We start from the raw sequence: 22,409 nt of genomic DNA on the forward strand, positions 1-22,409 counted from the left end.
AAGAAAACAAACAATCAGTTCAGCAGTTAGGATTTAGTATTTTTATTCTTCAAGAACAACATAAAATTAATTAGAGCCTTTGTTAATGCTGCCTTGACAAATGCATTTTCTTCACTAGAGAGAAGTTTTGGAAAATTGGTAACAAAGAGAGAGATGGAGAATTCGGAGCATGTTTCTTCCCTGTTGGAAAAAACAACGGGAATCAGCAGCCACTCATATATTGTGCGCGGCCTGGCTCAAGGATGTGGGAGGTGAACTTTGATGGGGAAGTGCAAAGCACGCATCAGTTCAAGCAGCTGCTCTCATCACCGCCTCTCCCTGTTGTTACTCTCAGGTAATGCATGAGCCTTACCGGTGATAAACAAGCAAGGGACTTCGAGACTAGCTGAGAAGATGAAATAAACTCCCAGTGCAGTCAAAATTTAATCCTAGCTGTCGTCATAATGTGTTTCCATCTAATAATGAAAGCCAGTAGTTAATTACTTAATTAAAAATGCCAAAGCCTTGGTTCTGTAGGTGTCTCTGTGACTATAGCAGTAAATTTTGCTGTCATAAGACTATGTACATTTAAGCCAGGTTTAGATTTAAAGGATTAAGAACGTGATACTATTATAGTTATATCTTGTAATAGATCATTTTTCTTTACAGAATGGATCCTCACTGCATGACTTCCAGCTGCTCTCCACAATCTTTATCTTTCCCCAAGTTACTGTATTTGACGTGAGTGTTGGTTTCCTGTTGATAAAGTAGATTTAAAAATCCTTTAATAAGTTGTGTATACTCCTAATTTGTATTATCAACTTAATGTTTTTGCATAAGAATTTTCCAAATATCATGTTAAACAACTGTCTCATTTGCTGTACTTTCATATATAAGGATGACGTTGGCTTACGGTGACTACTGCGATTAACTTTTGCCTGGTTAATATCTGCTTTGCTTGCAGTGAGCACTATGTTGTGACCTGGACGGAAAGAGGCATTTATATCTTTGTTCCCCAAAGTGTTCAAGTCTTACTCTGGAGTGAAGTAAAAGGTAAACTTTAAGAATCTTACTCTGTAATGTAGTTTGTTACGTTTGTCATAACTGAAGTCCTTGCCTAACACAGAGCCTTTCAGGCTCCATTTCTACAGCTGGATTGCAGAACATCTGTCAGAGAAATCATTTTTGTTGTCATCTGTCAGACATACCCTTGACTAGTAACCTTCTCTCCACCCCTTCCAGCCAACTCCTCCCTCCATATTTCTGAGAAACAAAACCTGGCATAAAGTGAATCTTAAAATACAGTAACAAAATACTGTGAGGTAGTAACTAAACCCACAGTACTCTTTCCCCATTGCTGTTTATTCCCAGGTATCCCGTGAAGGATAAACTGCTGAAAGCTGAAAAAACATTTTTCTAACATCTGTCTAACCAGTGAATGTATTTGTCACACGAGTGACGCCTCATAAATAGTTATATGTGTATGGTTATAGGCACAGTCCTACAACTGTTGGTTGTTGTCACTTGACTTCTTCCTTCTGTCTCTCTCCCACCTTTTGGTGTTAAGTTTCCGATGCCTTTGTCTTTGAGTGTTTGCACGTAGCGTAACTATTTCCTTTGGAAACTGCTGAAAGGTCAAAGAGGTTTTCTGCTACCAAATCTTTTTGTTCTTTTTCAAAGCTAATAATGGTGCACCTCTCTCATATTTATCAGTCTTGGTTTCGTTTTTCATCCTTCAAAGGAAAAGGGAACTTTAAGTAGCTTAAATGTACTTTTGGATGCTGTCTAGAAATGCAACTCTGGAAAATTTTGATACTTGAATTGTGCTTTATAGTTGTTAGATGCTAGCTTAGTGCTCTTTAGTGTTTGTTCGCCATACCAGTTGTGCTACATGTATTAGACTGTTGCACGTGCTTGCGCTCAAGGAAATAGGTTTTCACCTACCTTCAGGAACAAAAAGGAATCCTGACGAACATTTTCAGTCCTTAACATGCTTCTGTGCATCTGGTTTTGCAGATATTCAGGATATTGCAGTTTACAAAAGTGAACTGTTCTGTCTTCATACAAATGGAAAAGTTGTACGCCTCTCCCTTCTGCTGGTAGACCGCTGCGTAGATCGTCTGATAAGAAGAGGGTTCTGGACTCTTGCTGCCAGGGTCTCTTGCCTCTTCCAAAATTCAATAATTTCTTGCAGAGTAAGTAAATACCTTTTTGTAAATGTTCCATGTAACTCCGTTTTGTTCCTTATTCTCTTACAATAAGTTCCATGGGTTTCCAAGGTTTGTATTTTCAGAGATTTTAAGAAGTCTGCTAGACCTTATACTTTTAGTATGAAAATTAGCCTGCATATTAATTTTTTCATGCATGCATTAGAAATAATAATGCTTCTGTTTACCTGTGTATTTGTAGGCAAGGAAAAATTTGCCACTAGACAAGCTGGAGCATTTGAAGTCTCAGCTGGATGCCTCAACTCAACAGGATCTCATTTCACGTCTGGAGGAACTGATCTTGAAGGTGGAACCTCTAGATTCTGCGTGCAGCAGTAGGAGGAGTAGCATTTCATCTCATGTAAGTGTATTAGTAATGCCAAAAATGTTAGCTAGAAGTTTTATCTTTGTGTCTTACAACCATCTCGTTGCTCTCTTTGTAGATGAGGCTTTTGATTTTACTGTGTCTGCTATAGGCGATAATACTGGTATTTAAAGTTACTTGGGGTAGGGAGGTATGAAATACTACTACTTGTGTTCTTTAGGCTCTTACACCCCTGTCTTTGTATTATTTTATGGCTAATGGTTGAGGTACGGACAAAGATAGATACAAAAAAGGCTTTCTCCACAGCTGAGTTTTGTACTTCGCCGTGCTTCAGTAAAGGTCATCTTGATTATAACTGCGGTCTTATCTGGTGAATGCTGAATGTCTGAATGTTCAGAGCTGTCCTAGCCCTGTTTTAAAAATGGTCTCACTCTGCAGTTCAAACAGAAAGCTCTAAGGAAAAAATTAAGCGTATTTTTAATACTCTTTTATACATAGAGCTGCTTGGCGTTGACTTCCCAGCAGTATTTCAAGAAAGGGGAAACATTCCATAGTTAATACAATATGAGTTGCTTTCAATCTAAGTATTTAAAAAGTGAAGCTTAAAAACCAGTAACATAAATTCCATCTTGACATGGTAAACAAGTTTTTTACATTGGCAAATGGGAAAGTAAACTACGTGGACTGACCATGAGCCAAAGGTTGTACATGTGTCTAGAAGCAGACAGTATTAGAGGATCCATAGTTGTGCTAGCTAGGTATGGTTTACTGGTAGAAAGAACATGGACTCATCTGGATGCAGGTGAATGGGGTGAAGTGGCTGGTTCACATACGAGACTAAAGCCAAGATATTTTTGTCTCGTGGTCTTGTACTGAGTATGCCAGTTGTTCCACAGGCTGCTTTCCTAAAAGCAATTGCAGTGTGTGTATCTTTATAATGTCACTGGACTATGCATTTAACAGCACGTGTGTCCTTTGCTGTTCTGGATCTGTCAGTAATCTGATCTTCCATAGGGCTTTCTCAGATGGTGAATTATGAAGTACTGTGAGGTTATTTCTGTTGGGATGGTTGTTTCAATTCATTGCAGGAAGTTGAACAAGGAAGTGCAACTCGAAAAACATCTGGCCCTTCTCCCTTGTCTGACAGGAAAGCTTCAGTGTCTTGGACTCTGGTATATATCGTGTTATTAGTCGAAGAGGCAGTCAGTCCGATGAAGACTCATGTTCTCTCCACAGTCAAACATTCTCAGAAGATGAGAGACTTAAAGAATTTCCTGCACACCAGGAAGATGAACAGGTGGAACTTGGTAATGTTTCTTAATGAAAATATGTTCTTCAGATGCAGTATTTATTTATTTTACAAGAATTGATTTGCTCTGTGCTCTTATTTTCCACTATCAAGTTATCTATAATTAAATTTTCTGATTTGTTCAATGGAAACACAGTCACCCCACCCTCCAGTCAAACTCTTTCTTGAAACATTGGGGTGAAATACTGGCTCCACAGAAATGAACACATAAACAAAAGTGAGAAAGAATACAAAAGGTCCAGAGGGCTTTTCCCAAGCTGGAGTTTCACTCAAAATTTTTTCCCCCTCTGTGTGCAATTAATACTGAGACTGTCTTGGCTGACTATGGCAGTGTTAATTGAGCTTCAGATGAGATTCGTTTGATGTCCCTATCCTTCCAGTCTTTTTGGCTACAGGAAAGAATTTATTAGTCTTGTCTCTGGCATTACATCTTCAGGGAAAACAAGTAGGCTTAGGGGGAGTAGGCTTAGTTTTCTTGCAGGATTTCGTCTGTAAAGGGGATCACCTCTTACACATTTATACATTAGCATGGGAATGATATAATTGTTAATATCTAACATTTTAACTACTCAGGGAGTTTATTTCTTAACAAATACCTGTTGCTAGATGAAACATAGTGAAACAGTGTGTCTTGTTCTCTGCTCTGAAGAGGAAGAAACCTGGGATGATGAGGAGCTCGTTTAGTTCAGGGTGCGGTAGAGAGGCTTTCCATTAAAAAGGCTGCTCTTAGCTGTTGCAGAGATGTTTGAGGAGGAAGACAATTTGGATGCTTTGTTGGAGGAAAACCACAGTAGGGTGGGAGAATTTTTGCTTCTCTGTTTGTCAGTAGTGTGTCCTGCTGACTAAGGTACATGGTGTTTGTAGCCCTTATGCTTACATTTGTCTCTTTACCTTTGTTCACCAAAAAAATGACAAGTGAGAAAATGTGCAGGAAGGATACAATTTCTAACATTAAAACTCTAAAATGAAGGGTCATAGTTCTTGAACATTGTGAGTTAAAACTTTTTTATCTGTTCATTAGGTGATAGCAGATTTGCTGATTGTTCCAAGGTAGAGAGGTTCTAGATGATTCTTGAAGCACATGTACTTCATTTGGTATTTAAGAGCAATAGACTTATGAATGACTTCATTTTTTTTTTTGCTGTGCTGCAGCTGGTTTCCCTGATCATATTTACATAAGATGTCACAAGTTTTTAGGTTGCTAATTTGTATAATGAACAAAAGCAACCTTTTGGTCCCAGTCAGTTGTGACCTTTAGGCCCTATTGAGGGAGAGTGATGAATTCTGTTAGAATTTCTGTAATAGCACAGCATCTTTTCTTCTCAGCAGTGCAGATAGGTCTGACTGTTGCAAAAGTGTCATTCTTACTCAAAAGTATCCTTTTTTTCTTCATCACACCCCTTAAAGATACAGTGTGCTTGTACAAGGAAATGACTAATCAAAACACCCTGTAGATACAGGTAGGTATATAAGAGTGAAGAGGAACTAGTCAGGGGCTCTGTATTTCCTGTGATTCTTGTCAAAAGCCAGAGAGTTATGAGTTTAATTGTGTTTTGAAGTCCCTTCAAATAGGAGTGATTTACACCTTAACCATGATTTGTGTTTCTGTGTGTTCAGATATAGTTTCCCTTTTTGGAAATAGGGCTGTGTGAATTGATGCATACTACAACGTTTAATTTTCCTATCTGCTTAAATAACTGACAGTGGATTAAATCAATTTTTTTTTTGTCTTTGAAATGAACTGTAAGGTTATGTATAAATGGTAAGTTTTCATACAGTTGTTGCTGATTGTCATTTGCCTTGTTATAGAGCCTAAAGGTTTGAAGTCAGTAATAAAACGGTCCTTGAGACTAGGTCGTGCTTTTCTGTCTCCCCACAGTCTTCAACATGAAATACTGAAAAATATGATTATTCCACGCAGATTATCTAGGAGTGAATTAGTGACTTGTGCTTTGTTTCACTGTTTCATTTTTGCCAGGCCATTGTTTCATGACTCTTTATTTCAATTCCATTTGTTAGACAACGTATCTCATGCATCTGTGGCGGTTGAAGCTGACCGGAGTGAGACTTTCCTCCCATTCAGTATTCCTTTGTCATTTCGTTCCCCATCTCCTCTCGTCTCTCTCCAAGCTGTGAAAGAAAGGTAAAACTTGCAGGAGGTTCATTCATCCATTACATCATTCCCTTTTATGTCCTGTGAATTTGTAGCATTGTCTGATTTAGTTCATACTCTGCTCCGCAAAAATGTAACACCTGAAATGAAACACTGGAGATGCAGTCAAGCTTGCTAGGCTATTTAAAGCTTTCATCTTGACTCTAATGAAGATACAAAGAGCTGCTGTAAGCTTCAGTGCAGCCAAGATTTCAGCCTTAGTTTTCTGAATGTTTGCTAAGAATATTTAACATAACCTTGTAAACTGTGGCTGTGGTTTGTACTCAGAAAGAAACTTACTCAAAATATTGTTTTAGAATTTAGCTTTTGTGCTACTTGGATTTCTGAATGATAAGGGCTTGTGGGCAAAAACTAAAATATTTGAATGGTGCTAGATATTACCAAAACACACTTGTGAAGTGTACTGTCTAGCTTGCCATCTTTCTCCCCTCATGCAGCACCTTTCAGTAAATCTAATGAATTTCTCAAATGTTCATGGAATAATGGTAGCTTATGCCAGGTGCAAGTAAATATGGTAGCGTCCATTTTGTGCAGAAATCAAATTGCCTTTTAAAAACTCACTTCAACATATAAAGCAAATGGTGTTAAATACATAACTTAAATAATTCTTGTGAAGCTGATGTGTTTCTTAATCAAAAAGTTACTGTTCCATAATGATGGTTTGAATCATTACTTCTTTAATCACTTAGGTATGTCAAATATATTCTGCAACAAAAAAAACATAGTTGATATCAGTAGTGTAAGTATCTCAGAATAGCTTTCAGACATACATGCATTGTTATGAGTTCTTTCTAAATCATAAGCAACTTTTAGGAGTTTGACTGTAAACAGTAATAGTAATTAGAACTTAGTTTTAAGTACCCTCTATGTTCTATTTATGATTAAGTAAAATCATATTTTACAGTTACTTTTTTAAAGTTTCCCTATAATTCTAAAAGAAGGTATGGTGGTTATTTTTTTTTTTAATGCTCCTAAACTAGTTCTTAGTCAGAAAGCAAGAGGCTGAGTTCTCTGTTCAGCTCTTGATAACATGGTTCTTCTCATGGTAGAAATGGGTTTCTGTGTGCTCGTTAGGATTTCTCTTGAATAAAATACCTGGGAGGAAAAAAAAAATCAATGACAAGAGAAGGATGTTTTTGGTGAGCTTTATAATCTGAAGAATTAACTTTGAGTGCTGTAAAACCATTTCTTACTACTAAGAGGGCCATCATTTCCTAATGCTTTCCTGATGCTTTATTAGCCCTAAAATGAAATGTAGCCAATGTGCATTTATTTGTGTACAAATATATCAAAATCTAAGCACTAATGTTAGTATGAGAGCCTGTTTTTTCAAGCAGCAAAAACCCCAAGTCTTAAGTACTTCAATTTTTGATTCTTTGTGCTGATATTATGAACCATGACTCAAGTACGAATTCTGAGCAGTTTCTTAGGGAGTTTTGTTCTCGTTGTCCATCACTGGTGAGATCCTTTTCTCAGAAGTTCTTCAGGTTATAAAGACATCTGAAACAATGGTTTGAATGGAAAGAAAGTGCTTGATTGTTTCAGTTGTGAACTTTGAATTTCACATGGTCAAACTTCTGACTTCTAGTGTTTCCAGCTTTGTACGCAAAACTACCGAAAAGATTGGCACACTTCATGTGAGTCCTGATATTAGAGGGAGGCAAGAAGCAAAGGATGACGAGCAGCAGCAGGAGGTGGCTGTCAGCCTTCTAGCATCTCCCCAGGAAGAGAAAGCGTGAGTGCAAAATCACGTTGTCTTAGCAATTGCATTTGCTGGGTGCTCTGAGGCTAGCAATCTAAAGAAAATGTACCGTTTCAAGGAGAACGGAGAGCTCAGTTTGTTTGTTTGTGTTTTTCCAGCTGCTGTTTGTTACTCTGGTGGGTTTAGCTGGTTCTTGCTGGCTTCTTACCTAGAAGCTGGTTCAGAACGTTGGAGCATGCAGTCTCAGCAGTGCTGTAGTTACTGAATTGTAAGAATGTAGCGTATTCAGCAACTCTTATGTAGCATACCTGTGATGCCTGCTTGGGGTATGAGTCCAACAGTTTATGTCCTGCACTTACAGAGTGGGGAGTCAACACACTTTTCTCCCTCAAACCGTGTTTTATGGTACCTATAAAACATAATGGCTGTCCAATTAACACAGAGCTAAACTGTTTCATATTCCAGTAATTTTATAATGTATGGTAACTTTCATATGGTGTCATTATATTTTTTTATTTAGTGTCTTCAGAAATCTGCTGTAGTTAGAGCAGAAGCCATAATAAAGGCCACAGAATTATTATTATGGTTGTTCTTCATGTCCAATTCATCTGTAACTTTTGCTGAGCTGTTCCTTCTATAGAAATGGGAGCTTTATTTTTTTAATAATGGAATTAATGTTGTTTCCTGACAAATCTGAGGAAAATCCTCATGTAAATTATTAAATACAATGCTTCAGTGAAGGCTGAAATGAATGTGTTTTTCTAGATCAGAGCCACAGAGCTGCCAGCTTCCAGAGGAGGATCATCTAAGAGATCTCAAGGCTGCAACAACAGAAGCTGTGTAAGCTGGGCAATTTTTAGTGTCTAGATATGTTGGGCTTTAGTAGAAAAATGACTGATTTTTTTTTCACTACAAACATGTAAAAGTAATGTTGTAAGTGTCTATTAATGCTACCTGTAAAGCTCTCATTTTGGTTAATGATTTGTTTCCCCTGTTTAAAACCAAGCAAACCCACTATAAGCTTGGTTAGGACAAAACGGTAACACTGAGGAATTATATCCTAACTACAAGCATGCTTAAAACAAACAAACAAACAAAAAAAAACCATACAACAATGGCAAAAAAGAAAATCAATCACAAACGCAATGCACGCAAAAAAAAAACCCCACACCTAACAAAAATCAGTTCTGAAAGAAAGCCTGGGGAAATCAGGAGGTACTAACAGCACATGCAGATGGTACAACTAGCCTAAATTCTGTTCGATGCATTCAAAACCACAAAAACGACAGCAAACTGTAATTCAAGTTCAGGAGTATACTTTGAGTTGCACAAAACATACATAATGTTTCACTTGTGATGTCTTACAGCTGTGAAGCAACTTAACAAATTTCTTTTTTCTACAGAGCCAAACTCCAGGATCCCCTGGTTTTGTTAGAACCACAGTGCATGAGAAGGGTTTTACGGGAATGGCTTGTCTATCTGGAAGAAAAATTTGGCAGGAGAGAGCATTTTGATTCCTCTGTTAGGAAGAGCAAGACTGTATGTGCTGAAGAACAGAGGGAAGTCCTGGAGGAAAACCTGCAAGTAAATCTAACTGGTGGAGACCTAGCAGAAAAAGAACCGAATAGTATCTTAGAAGACTACACTGAGAGTAATGATGAAACTTGTGAAAGCCAAAATGTATGTGAAAATAGTACTAATTTCAAGGGACCTTTGGGTGGCTGCTTTCAAATATCTCCTCCATGTGACCTAGAACCAGATGTTCAGAAAGATCTTGTGGAGCTGACAACTCTGTGTTTTGAGCTGAGTGTATTTTCTTGTGGAAATGGTGATTCAGAGGAAAGCTCTGATCAAGGTCTGCCACTAGCAGCTTTGTCGACCTTGGCTTGTAGGTTTATACAAAACTACTTCTTTCTTCTGGATTTGAAAAGACTAAAGCAGTGCATTATAACCACGTATGCAAACAGCCCTAATGTATGGGAAACATATATCGCAGGATTGAAAGGTAACTAATGAAAATTTTATTACTAGTAGACTGAGAGAAAGATTTTGTTTGGGAAGAAAAAGAAAATAAAGTTTGAAGATTCCCACTTATGCCTGCAAATTTTCCTTCTGTGGATATAGTGGGGGAAGGGGATTGGTGGGTAGAAGGTTTTGTTCTGTTTTGGGGTTGTTTGCTTGGTGTTCCCCAGAAGGCTAATGTAGGGAAAAACTACTGGCTTCTAGGAGAGAATGGTATTCCCCTCACTTTGCAATTCCACAGAAACTACTTCTGAAGCTGTTAATTTATATGGAGCTTGTTGGTTGAACGGTGTGGCAGTTACAGACCAGATCTATGTAAAAGCAAATATATGCTCTTCAACGAGCAGAAAAATCTTGTGTAAAATCAAATATCTATAGAAATAAGGCAGAAGGTAGGAGATGGGGCTTCAGTATTTGCGTTAGAAATGGAAGGCCTGACTTAAAGAGCATTGTCATTAGCGGGAAACAAGGCTGAATGGTCCCATGCAAGTGAATGGCTTGTGATCGCTTCAGACTTCCTTTTTCTGCAGAAATCCTTTTGACATTTTTGATTTCTCTTTAGTCTTATTGAAGTAAAGCTTCCTGATTATACTGGAAGACAGAACTACGTCTGTTCTCTGCATTCAGCTTCTGCTTTATGTGTTTTCTTTTAAGAGTGACTTAAAGGCTTAGCATTAATTTGGCACTAACGGAGATCAGTCAAAGAACAGAATCTTGCTTTGATGGTTGGCATGTGGTGTTGGGCTTCTGGGAATTTGTTCATAATTTGTATCTTCATGAGAGCTTTAAAGTAATGTATACATTCCCAGTTTGCTCTCAGCTGGACCGTACTCGTGTTTGTAGACTGTTACCAACATTTCATCAGGATCTTGGTTTATGATGAATTCTGCTTTCTGTGAAGTCAGTGACCAAACTAAAGTTTTTAGTTATTAATAGAAGCAAAACATACTATACTGAAAACTGCAGACCTACATTATATTTAGCAAGCCATATGTCCTGCAGTGTGTTTTTGTTTTTTTTTTTTCACAAGAGAAAAACTGCGTCCTCTGAAGTCCAAAGACTTCAGAAATGAGAAATATATCAAGAATATTGTTCCGTGCCTTCATTGTATCATTTATAACTGAAACTTGAAAGCACTGCCTCCAAGTGATGTTGACTTCCATGACATTTCATGACTTGTTCATTAACAAGTGTTCACTTGTTGCTACTGTTCTGAGGAAGTACAAAAGGTAACTTGTATCTGTACATGTAACAACGGCTCTGTGTGTGTTAAGGCAAAACACTGTCTGTATCTTATAACATGTGCACTTATTTATTTCAGAACTAACTTGTCACAGTTCGGTTGCTTTGGCAATGGAAAATGAAGATATGTTGAAAATACTGAAACTGTTGCATGACCTGGGGCCCTGGGATGATGGCCCTCTGTTACTGGTACATGCTCAAAGGTAGCCAAGTCCTTTTTTTTTTTTCCTCTTCTCCATGTTGTCAACTTGCTAGCAGGAATTGGTTTTGAGAGCTTCACACTTCATGAAGCTTTCTGGGAATCTCTTCAGAAGATCACCTTTCTGAAAATGGTTTTTGTTCTGTCTCTCTTTAGGCTTTATGAAAAATTTGGGGAAACAGCTCTTCGGCCCTTGATCAAGTTCCACCCCTCTATTTCACCTTCTGATATCAAGCAGCTTTGTAGGAATGATCCAGCTCACTTTTTAGCATATTTAGATAGCTTGGTGAAGTCACAGCCAGAGGATAAAAGGTAAAGGGAATAGAGAGCCTTTCACCTGTGTGCTGCCTTCATCATGCGGATGTGATTTTTTTGTTTGTTTGTTTAACTGTTTTGATATTTCTGTGCTTGGTGCTCTTTATCGTTAGTTTCCAAATCATTCTGCCAGTTTTAGTTGGTTTCTCAGTGTGGATTTTATTAGCTTAGGTGCTAGTTCTAATATTTTTTTTTCTGCAACATACTTTCAAAATAACCTGATATTTTTGTTCTTGTGCCTACTGTTCAGCATACCCAGGTTAGACAGTATTTAGGGAAAAAAAAAGCAAGTGGAATACAACCTCTGTTAACTTAATGGTTTTCTGTGGTTCCCTTCAGTTCCTAGGAACGTAAATGATTCTAGTTTTTTCCATACTTAATTTTAATCATGTTTTACTTTTTTGCTCGTGTGCAATTTTTACGTCTCCATGTATCTGGTATATTTAAAATCAGTATTTTTTCCCCATGTGCTTTGTTTTGTAGGTCATCTCTTCTTAGATCTCTTCTGCAGCCGGAATCAACACGACTGGATTGGTTGTGCTTGGCAGTTTCTCTTGATGCACCACAAAGAGCAAATACTGTGGATGTGGAAGGAAATCCCAGGTAAAGCGGGGCTCACTCGAGGTTCTGAGTGCAGCAAAAAGCTGTTCTGCAGGCTTAGGTTTTATATGACACTTTGGATGTCAGTGAATCCTTGGAGCATTTTGCATATTGCAGAGTTCAGCAGAAGAAACCAAAGGATTAAATAACTACCTGTAACACCTTATTGAGTGACTGTTCTTGCTGAGACTACGCCATGTCTCGTTAATGTTCCTACTTCTATTTCATAAACCTGAGTTTCTTGTAGAGAGAACTTTTTTTTTTGAAGAAAACCATTAATGTTTTAAAACAAAAATTTTCTTTGTCTAGGCCACGATCACATTTGTTTACATGGGGCTACAGCCAGCTCATTCTGCTTTTGGTTAAACTCCCAGCTGATTTTGTTACAAAAAAGAAAATGGCAGACGTCTGTAAATCACATGGGTAAGACGAAAGCTTGCTAATTCTTTATACTTGCTTAGTTGGTACTCTTACCCCAAAAAGATACAAATGAAAAACACTTATCTGCTCCTAGCTTGAACAAGTTTCACTCAAAAACATTTCCTGTTTTGAGGATGAATTTTAACAGTCCAATTTAATGCATCTGATACCCCTTGTGAGCCTGCTCTGTGATGAGCCGTATGATTGTTGGCATTCAAGAAATTCAGTTGCTTCTGTCTTCATTTAGTGAATATTTAATTATTGTTCATTTCAGTTTAGGATGAATATTTGATTCCTGGAAATTTTTACTCTGTTATTTAAGGTTTTGGCCTGGGTACCTTTTCCTCTGTTTGGAGCTGGACAGAAGAATAGAAGCCTTTACTAATATTGCTCATTTGGATGATCTGAGCCTATTGAATGAAGAAGATGGTTAGTGAATCTTAAGCTATGTATACCTTTCTGCAACATCAGAACTGCCCTTAGTCTCTACTGATTAAGTTTCTCAAAAGTAGAGTTAAGCTGTTTTTGTTGGTGGTGGGTTGTTTTCGTTTTCTAATTTTTGAAGTGTTTTGGTAGCAGTTTCACTTGCTGGGTATACAGCAGCATATTTGAAAAACCTAAGTGGGAGTTATGCTCTTGCATCTTCACATGGTGTTTCATGAAATCAGTAATTCTAGAGAACATTTAACACCTCAGGAATGTAGGGTTGTTTATCAGGAGTAAAAGCTAGGTTTGGAAGAATAGCTAACCTCCCCACGCGGCACAGAACTCCCCCCACTACACACGTTTATACACACACAGTTGCAACGAGCAAAGTATTGTCCCAGTAGCCTTAAGATGAACAAAACAATTATTTGTTTTTTGACTTGACAAAGCCTCAAATGCTGAAGTATTGCGAAGCTTTGCATATAGTTCAGCACTGAATCTTGACACTGAGTCAGTCAAGGCAATGTAATTCTGTAGGCAATTTGCTTGTTGATAACACTTGATTTTCTTGCATTTTTAAAGAGAAAAATAGAATAGCTAGTTTCCTTTTTAGGTATGGATCTGTTTAAAACAATAGGCTTGTAATAAACCTTGTTTTACAAACAACGTAACAAATTTGTTTTTGCATCTAGGTTCAATTCCAGAGACCATAGAAGAATGGAAGTTCCTTCTGCATCTTGCACAAAATCACAGCACTGTTTTCCACCAACATGGCCCACAGAATGGGAATGCTGCCAGCAATGGTAGCCCCAGCTGGCCAAACTGCATCACTGTGGAAAACATAGCTCTCTTATTAGCAAAGGCCATTGGCCCAAATCGTGCCTTGCCTCTATTGCAAGAATGTGGCGTGATGCTAGAATTGTCTGAGAGATTTACTGGAGTGTGTGAGATACTGAGAATTGCTGAGAAAAGACAAAGGTAAGATGATGCAGCAGCAGCAGTTCTGTATATGCACACCATTCATCTTAGATCTTTTTGGTGCTTTAAAGTTTCTTTTCAGTTAACAAAAAGATAAAATACTTCACACTTTTACCTTGAATTTTAAACTCACTGAAACATGTTCTTTTATTTAAGAACTATATATTATGCAATATAGGTACCTTAAAATGGGGAGACAAAAAGGAAATGGAAAACAGTACATTAGATATATGTGAAGGAGGTTCCGTGTGGAGAGTCTGATCTGACCCCTCCAGAGAAGGCATGCATGGTGATGTCATGATATCATGTAGTCGTGTTTTTGACATTTGACAAACTGCTTTAAAAAACAAAACCATTGTTGTTAGTTTTTTTTAAACTGTTTAACTGTTTTAACTGTTTAAACTGTTTTTAAACTGTTTAACCTTTTCCTTTGTTTTTCTTGCAGAGCCCTGATTCAGGCCATGTTGGACAGGTGTGACCGGTTTTTGTGGTCTCAGCAAGCATAGAAAAAAAATGGGAAAACTTTGGGGTCTGTAATGTGTATATTAAAGTGCCTCTTAAACTTTCAGGCTCTTAAAGAAGTGAACTTCTCCCTAAAAATTCAGTTGTATTGAGTCAACATCCATCTGACAGGTATTTGACTGGGAGCTGTTCACAGTTCTTTCTTATTCATTAGAGATGAGTTTTACACTCCAGAACTTCAATCAAAAGAACCCAGTATTTATCTCAAAATTAAGCTCACAGATTTCCAAGGTGAAAATGCCTTAATTTATTTTCTGAGTCCGCATGAGTTAAGCGTTAAGGGTATGAGCCCCTAAGGATCAAATCATGATGTATAGATTTTTGTTTTCATTGTTTGCAGACATGAGAAGCCATTCCTGGGAAAGATTTAAGCATGTAATTTTTCATTTTCCTGTAAATAATACTTACTTTTTCAAGTAGCTGTAGAAGTACTTGGTGTGATATGTATTTTTTTCCTCTTAAATTATATGCACAGTTCTTACCCATTTGCAATTAATTGTTTGTGACAAGTCTTAAAATAGTGAGAAAATATTTCTCAGGAGTGGGTTAATGGAAACCTGATGAAAAGAACTTACTAAATAAACTCACTGTTAAACTATAAGAGTGATATTTCTAAATTGCCTATATCTGCTTATGAAATATGAGTAGATTTTGGCTGTGATATTTCGACAGACCTCAGGACAGCAATATTCCACAGTGATTTTTGACCTTTTAGAAAGCAAGAGGACTACATATCTTATTCTAATGTTTTCTTAAAAGCTGAATGTTTAGAGTATTTTAGATCAATGCCATCGAGCAAGAAATCTTTAAATATCTGTTAGAATATGAAGACTCATAAAATCACTTGGATTTAATTTCTTGTTTACAGAACTATGTTTTGTATGAGTACTGTTTCTGCACTTAACACCTGTTTGAACAGTTTTCTTTTTAGGCTACTAGTTTTGACCCTTTTCACTGTCAGATTCTCACAATTTTAGCAGAAGGCCACAGTGTCTGATCAATAGTTGATTTTTGTTAAGTGTCATTTAAACAAAAAAAAAAAAACTACTGCATGCATTAGAACAAAATTTTATTCTCTTCAAAATCTGTAACTTGGTCAATAAATGCCTTGAAAGCATTTCTTTATACAGATCTAAAAAGAATCTTAGGTAGATTTGCAGGACTTATACAGTTCCCAAATAGTGCTTTTATTTTCATCAAAACAGGACTATAGTAATACAGCTTTCAGACTTGGATGGGTGCAGTCTGACTCTTTCATCTCAATTGCAGGAAAGACTTTATTGTGGAGAGTTGGTTACTTCACTAGAGGAAATGAAGCTACAGATAGAGAATTAGTAGCAGGCTTTCATCTCTTAATACTGTTGCTTGTGGAAAAGCCAATAAGTAGGTACTTCTAAAAAAGAAAACTTTAAACATTTTAGGTTTTATATTTTGACATGGAAACAGCACAGATCCTTCCATCAGAAGCACACCGTGCCCTTATGTTACATTACAGTAAGACTGTTGGAGTAGGACCCAGGCACTTGCAGTAAGTGGTGAGGTTAAACAAGTCAGATGATGTCAGTGTCTGCTTATCTGCCAAATGAACACACTGCTACCTCAGTGACTGTTAGGCCTAACTGTTTCATGCAGTACATCAAACCTTTAGCTGAGTACTAGTGTTGCCTTTCTTAGGGGAAGTTAGTTGGCTTTGTAAGAATATAGCTGACTTATCTCTAGATTTAACTGTTCTACTTTATTTGTTCTGTGTACATTGTATACATAGCAGTCTTTTTCACTTCTGTGAAAGTTTTTTACGCTCGATTAACTTTTGTTGAGTGGTGTGTTTTTTTTGGCAATAAATCATAACTTTCCACTCAAAGTTTTTCTTGTTCTTAATTTTTTTGTTGTAGTAATCATACAGCTAATGTAACAGGAAGTATTTGTTAAAATCTGGTATCTAAAGTGAGCTTGTGTTGATGACTTCAGTTAACTTGGTTGTCAATAAAGAGTAAAAGTTTACTTTTTGAAGAAGAGTCGGAAAAATTGCTGCTTCCTATTCTTAATGCATATGTTTTCATCATATATGGATAATGTGGAGGAAGTGTGATATGAAATGGTCTCATGTTTAGAATTTAGTTGCACAGAGCAATGCTATCATCCTAAGGCTTCCTGAAGGATCCCCCTTACCAGCTCTTCATCAGCCAGTTAAGCATACACCACTGGTCGATTAAGCCAGCCTGCAGTGAAGCAGATGAGCCGTGGCTCGTCTGTTGTTCTGGTGACAGGTGGTGGCAGGGACCCTCGAGAAGTAAAAATCAATAAAGGAAGGCTTTGCCTGGAGTAAGTGTAGCTAGCTTTTTTTCTCCTCCTCAAAAAAAAAAAACCTCTACCTGGCTCAAAACACTTATTTCACCATTAGAATTATCAAAACCTACCAGGAACTGTGTGTAAACATATATATGTACAATCTGTTTCTTGAAGAGGGGCCATGTTTGCAGTTACTAAGTCTATAAGCCTGATGTCAATGCTAGTAATTATTGCACAGACCAGCATGGCAGAAGTCCTGAAGTGAATTCTTGCTTGAGTAAGCTAAGACAAGGCCGTCTTCAGAGAATATGGAAAAACAGCATGTATTACTGTTCCTGAGCGGGGAATTCACCTCATACCATTTCCCAATCAGAGGCTTATTGATTTAGATTGCAAAATACCGAGATTGCAGAATGACTGCATTTGTAGATACTTAAGATTAAAGGACAGTTTGAGGGATAGAACTTCTGAATAGTGTTTTGTTTTAATTGTATCAGTGTGTATAAAGTCAGAAGACAGTCTCAGAGTGGCTCTTACATATGCTACCTTTACCTGGTGTGCACACGCAGCCTGTGCTTCAGTGCTAGAACAGAAGGGAATATTTTGCTCAAACACTTGTGCTTGTTCAGTGGCAGCTTGCCTATGTCTCTGTGAAAAGGAGCAATTGTTGGCTGCAACTTTTTTCTGTGGGCCAAGGGCTGTGACTGGGAAGGCAGGCCAAGAGGAGACAGGAAAGCAGGGTTCAGGCTGTTACCTGCAGGAACAGAGTCAGGAGGATACACTCCATGATCTCAGGATATGCTCCAGCAGCTGTCTTCTTGCAGTTATTCTCATGTTTGTGCTATTTGCAGAAAAGCTTGGTTTAGTGAGAATATGAAACATCAGACCAAATCATAAAACTCAGAAGATCCTTTTGTGCTCAAAAAATGTCTGAGCTCTTGTATGGAAAAGGTCCTTAGGTTAGGTCAGTTTTGCAGGTAGTGTTCTGTTACAGGTCCCTGGACACAGGGGCATATGTAAGAGTTCTAGTGAGTGAGCTCTATCTCTGTTTATAGGAATCATTTTCCAGTCATGACTTACTTTATTTTAAATCAAAACTAGAAAGGAAACAGACAGGGCTCTGCAGCCAGCAGAGAGAGAACTCAAGCTGACATGTACTGGAAGGGGCATGAGTCATCAGTAGGATGTGAACAGAGTTGTGGTAAAACTTGGCACTCCAGTCCCTACAGTAACTGAGGTGTTGCATTGGTAGACGTGAGGTTCATGGGTGGCAAGGGCAAAACTATGGCTCCCTGCTTTTTGTAATGTTTCCCTTTCTGTTGGGTTAAGGTATAGATTCTCTTTGTCTCAAATAATTAAATTTAGAGATATGGCATAAAAGAAAATATCTGTCCTTTTGCTCCAGGTCTGTCTTTGGAAAATGTCTCTTGTTCTCATTAGCTAAGTTTTTCTTTAGAGGAAGAAAACCAAGGAAGACAGCTGCTGGCACTTTATTAACCCAGTTTGTTATTGTACGTCTTTTACCTCATGCCCCTGCTGTTAAACTGCAACTGCTAATTAAGTGACAGAGTTGTGAATGGGGCAACAACACATACCTCTTCTGCAGAGAATTTAAAGAAACTCTCTGGGGTTCAGACTTGTTAAATTGTGTATGAGAGCGCACAATGGGAGACGTTTTGCTTGCTCACTCTAGAGCCTTCTGCAGAAGAAACGTGTTAGTCGTTATTAAAAGGGAAGCAAGCACCAAGCACTTTTTGAGCTGATCCCTAAGCAAGTTTGTTTGTGGGCAAACAAACTATGAACCATGCTGATAGGGCTTGACAGTTGATATGGCAGTCTTAAAAAATCTAGCAGAGATGTGGCTATATGGATTTGAACTTCCCCTTTGGTAGAACATTTACTACTGCATTAAAACATCTCCTTCCTTTAGCCTCCTTGAGCCCCACTGAGCTGTTGTTGCAGCAGGATGGCTGAAAGTCCCTTGAGAGGAATCTGTGGGAGCAAGCAACGGAAGGACAAACCATCTCGGCCTTCCTCATGGTGGCAAGAGTATGTGCTATCTTAAAGCATTACCAGCAAGGACATACATGTTCAGAGTTTGCTCTTAACTCCATTGTGAAGCAACACTTCCATCAGCTCTGGGATCCATCTTGTCAGCCCAGCACCTAGCAGTTCCCACAGCAGTTCTGGTAATGCAGCTGACTATTCCTTGCAGTTCCACACTGGTGGCTAGCTAAGCTCCTCCATGCTGCTCTCTTGCTCCCCATCCTTAAAAGGACAGGAAGAAAATAAGAAAAACAGCTCATGGGTTGAGATAAGGATAGGGAGGTCACTCACCAGTTACTGTCATGGGTAAAACAGACTTGGCGTAAGGGAAATTAATGTAACTTATTGCCTGTTGACAACAGGCTAGAGCAGTGAGAACTTAAAAGCAAACTAAAAGCACCTCCCCCTCGTCCACCCCCTCCTATCTCCTCCACCTTGAGTGGTGCAGAGGAACAGGGAATGGGGGATGCCGTCAGTCTCTAACACTTTGTCTCCACCGCTCCTTCACGGTCACTCTCTGCCCCTGCTCCACGTGGGGTCCCTCCCACGGGATGCCGTCCTTCCCACACTGATCCTGCGAGGCCTTCCTACGGGCAGCAGCTCTTTAAGAACTCCTCCAACATGGCTCCGTACCATGGGGTCCATCCCCCAGGAGCAAACTGCTCCAGCACGGGTCCCCCACGAGCGGCAGCTCCCCCCAGATCCCCTGCTCCTGCGTGGGCTCCTCTCCACGGGCTGCAGCTCTGGCCAGGGGCCTGCTCCTGCGGGGGCTCTCCATGGGCCGCATCCTTCTCCAGGCCACATCCACCTGTTCCACCATGGGTCTTTCTGCAGGCCGCAGGGGAACTTCTGCTCCAGTGCCTGAAGCACTTCTTCCCCTCCTTCTTCACTGAACTTGGTGCCTGCAGGGCTGTTTCTATGTTTTCTCATGCATCTCTCCCATCTGCTGTTGTGCAGCAGTTTTTTTTTCCACACCCTTTTTAAATGCTGTCTCAGAGGCCCAACCAGCGTCACTCACTGGCTCAGCTCTGGCCAGTGGCAGATCCCTTTTGGAGCTGACTAGAGCTGGCTCTGGTCTGACCTGGGGCAGCCGCAGGGCTCTGCTCACAGAGGCCACCCCCCCAGCTCCCCTGCTACCAAACCCTTGCCACACAAGTCCAATACACTTGTGCACAGAAACAGACCCAATCTTGTGCTCCAAGGTAAATGCAGGTGATCAGGCAGCTTCCCCTCCAAGCTCTGTCCTGCACAAGTCCCCAAAAAAGTGTGACAGTTAAGTCAGCCATAACACTTCAAACACACAGAACACTTCAGTCTTTGAGGCAGTTTCTCAGTCAGCTTGGTGTGAGGAGCAAATAGTTCCACGGACAGCAAAGAAGCACCGTATACTCTAAAAAGTTGTGTAACAGGATCCATGAACTTTAGTCAGGACAAGGGCAGGCTTACTGAAATTGTGTTGAAATGAGTGGTGCTGGGGAATTCCCACCCCTGGGTATTCTGCCCAATTTCCTCTTTTTGGGGCCTGAACCACTTATAAATACCCTCTCTGAGAGCACAGGAGACAAGCTTCATCTCCTGGCTTTGCCTTTCTGGAGTGGTGAGTGATACTCTGAATTTACAACATGCATGCAATGTGTTTTTTTCTGGTATTTGGGAAAAGAACTAATGTCTTAATGTGTGGGACTTCTCTGTACTCATGAAAGGAGCTGCAGGAAATGCTGAAATGCAAGTGTCTGCTGTCCATCTGTCTTTGTTGAAGAGTCTTGTGTTGAGCACAGAAGGCATCAGTCCTTGTGGGGCAAGAAGAGGGCTTGTGGGTTGGCTGCTAGCACTGGGTGGCTGCATAACTGCTCCTGCAGCTGCCTGGGCACGGTTACGAGCGCGATGAATGCTGTGTCAGAAATCTCTATAAAAGGTGCTCTAGAACTGCTAATCTCTAATTTTCTCACAGCTCCGTGTCGCACTTGGACAGGGAACCATGAGGCTCTGTATCTGCTTCGTGTTGCTCTCCGTTATTGTGTGTGCAAGTGCTGACAACCCATTCACACGTGGCGGAAGATTTGTCTTGGATGCAGCTGGAGGTAAGCTGCTCTGCTGCCACAGGTCTTTCCCTCAGGACCCCTCCCCGAGCATGGGTTATGTGCAGTCAGCGGGTGCAGCCCTCCAAGCAGGGAGGTCTGCAGCTCCAGATTAGGGACCCCTGCTGGTTGGTGCTGGGAAAGGGCCCTGGTCAGCCCCCGCAGGCACTTTCTGTTGGCAACTCCCGTGCAAAGGCCAATGTGGAGGAGCACCTCTGCATTTCTTTTCCTCGGGCCTTTCCAAGCACAGCACAAAGGATGTGACAGGCCAGAGCTCAGGCTTGGGCGCACCCCTGCAGCCAAACAAAGCACAGGGACTGCAGGAATAGTCACTTGCTCATGGAGAGCTTTTTGCGGACAAGCTGGGTGCGCAAACCCTCTGCTGGTAAAGCCCCAAAGTGCAGCCGGTGCTTTCTCTGGTGCACAGCGTGGAACTGAAGGACCACTGCCTGCTTGCTGTGAGACAGAGCTTCACCTGCCCCTACAGTGTCCCAGCTGAGCCGTGCAATACTTCCATGGCTCCATGAGGGTCTCCTCAAGGAGCCCCCTTTCTTCTGCTTTGCCAACCTCCCCTAGCTTAGCAAAAGAGTTTTCTCAAGGGAGCCTTGGGGACACATGGAGCTTTCTGGCCCAGCAGCAGCCTGTGAGCTTCTGGCTGAAGTGGTACTTGGCTGTTGCAGGGATGAGATTTTAAAGTTAACATCGCCTCTGTCTCTCTGCTTTCTTCAGGAGCATGGGATATGCTCAGAGCATACCGGGACATGCGCGAGGCAAACTATGTTGGTGCTGACAAATATTTCCATGCTCGTGGCAATTACGATGCTGCCCGAAGAGGACCTGGTGGTGCTTGGGCAGCCAGAGTGATCAGGTAAGGGAGCTTCTCTGGTTGTTAACAGTGAGTTCCTAGGGATCCAGGCATCCCAGTCAGAGTGAAGTCCTTCTTGACATACACACAGCTTTTGGCCCAGAAGGAGAGGGGAGGGGAAGCAGATTGTGCCTGAGCGGGCTGTCTCCACATGGAAAGGTGCCTCCCTTTGCACATTGCAGGGAGCCTTTCTTCTCTTCCCGAGCAGGCAGATTTATTATCTCTGCATTTTTGGTGGAAAAGCGCTATTTTTCCTTGCTGGCTCACTTCCTGACATAAGTTACAGGTTCCATCACGGTGCTCAGATAAGGACTTAGCATGTGCGTGCACCTGACGCTGAGAAGTCCCGCGGAAAAGCTAGTGTTAGGCGAGTGAGGAAACGAAAGCGAAGCGATGCCTGTGCAGGGAGCTACGTGCTGGCTGGTTCACGGGGCTCCTTTTGTTCCCACTAGTGATGCCCGGGAAAACTGGCAAAGCGGCATGAGCGGCAGAGGCGCAGAAGACACCCGTGCCGACCAAGAGGCGAACGCATGGGGCCGAAACGGCGGGGACCCCAACCGCTACAGACCCGCGGGCCTTCCCAGCAAATACTAATGCGCGGTGTGCCCCTTCCCCCTCCCTCACGCGCCCCCAATAAAGAAACCACCTTATTTCCTGAGCCCTGCTTGGTTTACACTCAAGCGCCTTTTTATGAAGGGTGGGGGGCCGGGGG

At 40.5% G+C, this 22,409-nt stretch overlaps 2 protein-coding genes across 5 annotated transcripts in view; both read left to right on the forward strand.

Annotated features, from left to right (window-relative positions):
* Positions 1-16,275, forward strand: part of HPS5 (HPS5 biogenesis of lysosomal organelles complex 2 subunit 2) — a 25,443-nt gene extending 9,168 nt beyond the window's left edge. For 2 of the 3 annotated variants that reach the window (XM_040558972.1, XM_040558971.1), the window contains exons 7-23: positions 119-334; positions 649-720; positions 944-1,032; positions 1,996-2,174; positions 2,389-2,547; positions 3,659-3,818; positions 5,840-5,963; positions 7,582-7,728; positions 8,461-8,535; positions 9,099-9,700; positions 11,039-11,162; positions 11,315-11,470; positions 11,957-12,076; positions 12,383-12,496; positions 12,816-12,922; positions 13,612-13,897; positions 14,343-16,275. In XM_040558972.1, coding sequence (XP_040414906.1) covers positions 119-334; positions 649-720; positions 944-1,032; positions 1,996-2,174; positions 2,389-2,547; positions 3,659-3,818; positions 5,840-5,963; positions 7,582-7,728; positions 8,461-8,535; positions 9,099-9,700; positions 11,039-11,162; positions 11,315-11,470; positions 11,957-12,076; positions 12,383-12,496; positions 12,816-12,922; positions 13,612-13,897; positions 14,343-14,403 — 2,791 coding nt within the window. In that variant the 3' untranslated portion in view covers positions 14,404-16,275. The remainder of the gene's footprint in view (positions 1-118; positions 335-648; positions 721-943; positions 1,033-1,995; positions 2,175-2,388; positions 2,548-3,658; positions 3,819-5,839; positions 5,964-7,581; positions 7,729-8,460; positions 8,536-9,098; positions 9,701-11,038; positions 11,163-11,314; positions 11,471-11,956; positions 12,077-12,382; positions 12,497-12,815; positions 12,923-13,611; positions 13,898-14,342) is intronic. The other variant, XR_005820340.1, reaches the window with a different exon arrangement.
* LOC121071040 (serum amyloid A protein) lies at positions 15,693-22,353 on the forward strand. Of its 2 annotated transcripts, none has more exons than XM_040558980.1 (4): positions 15,693-15,802; positions 20,706-20,835; positions 21,562-21,700; positions 22,150-22,353. In XM_040558980.1, the coding sequence occupies exons 2-4, from the start codon at positions 20,733-20,735 to the stop codon at positions 22,289-22,291; spliced, it is 384 nt and encodes a 127-aa protein (XP_040414914.1). In that variant the 5' UTR covers positions 15,693-15,802; positions 20,706-20,732; the 3' UTR covers positions 22,292-22,353. The 2 variants fall into 2 exon arrangements, with proteins under 2 accessions (XP_040414914.1, XP_040414915.1); XM_040558981.1 differs by lacking the exon at positions 15,693-15,802 and adding an exon at positions 20,206-20,351.
* Positions 22,354-22,409: the final 56 nt, after the last annotated feature.

This window comes from Cygnus olor, chromosome 5 (assembly GCF_009769625.2).
Source record: "Cygnus olor isolate bCygOlo1 chromosome 5, bCygOlo1.pri.v2, whole genome shotgun sequence".
In the NCBI taxonomy this organism is placed as follows: Eukaryota; Metazoa; Chordata; class Aves; order Anseriformes; family Anatidae; genus Cygnus; species Cygnus olor.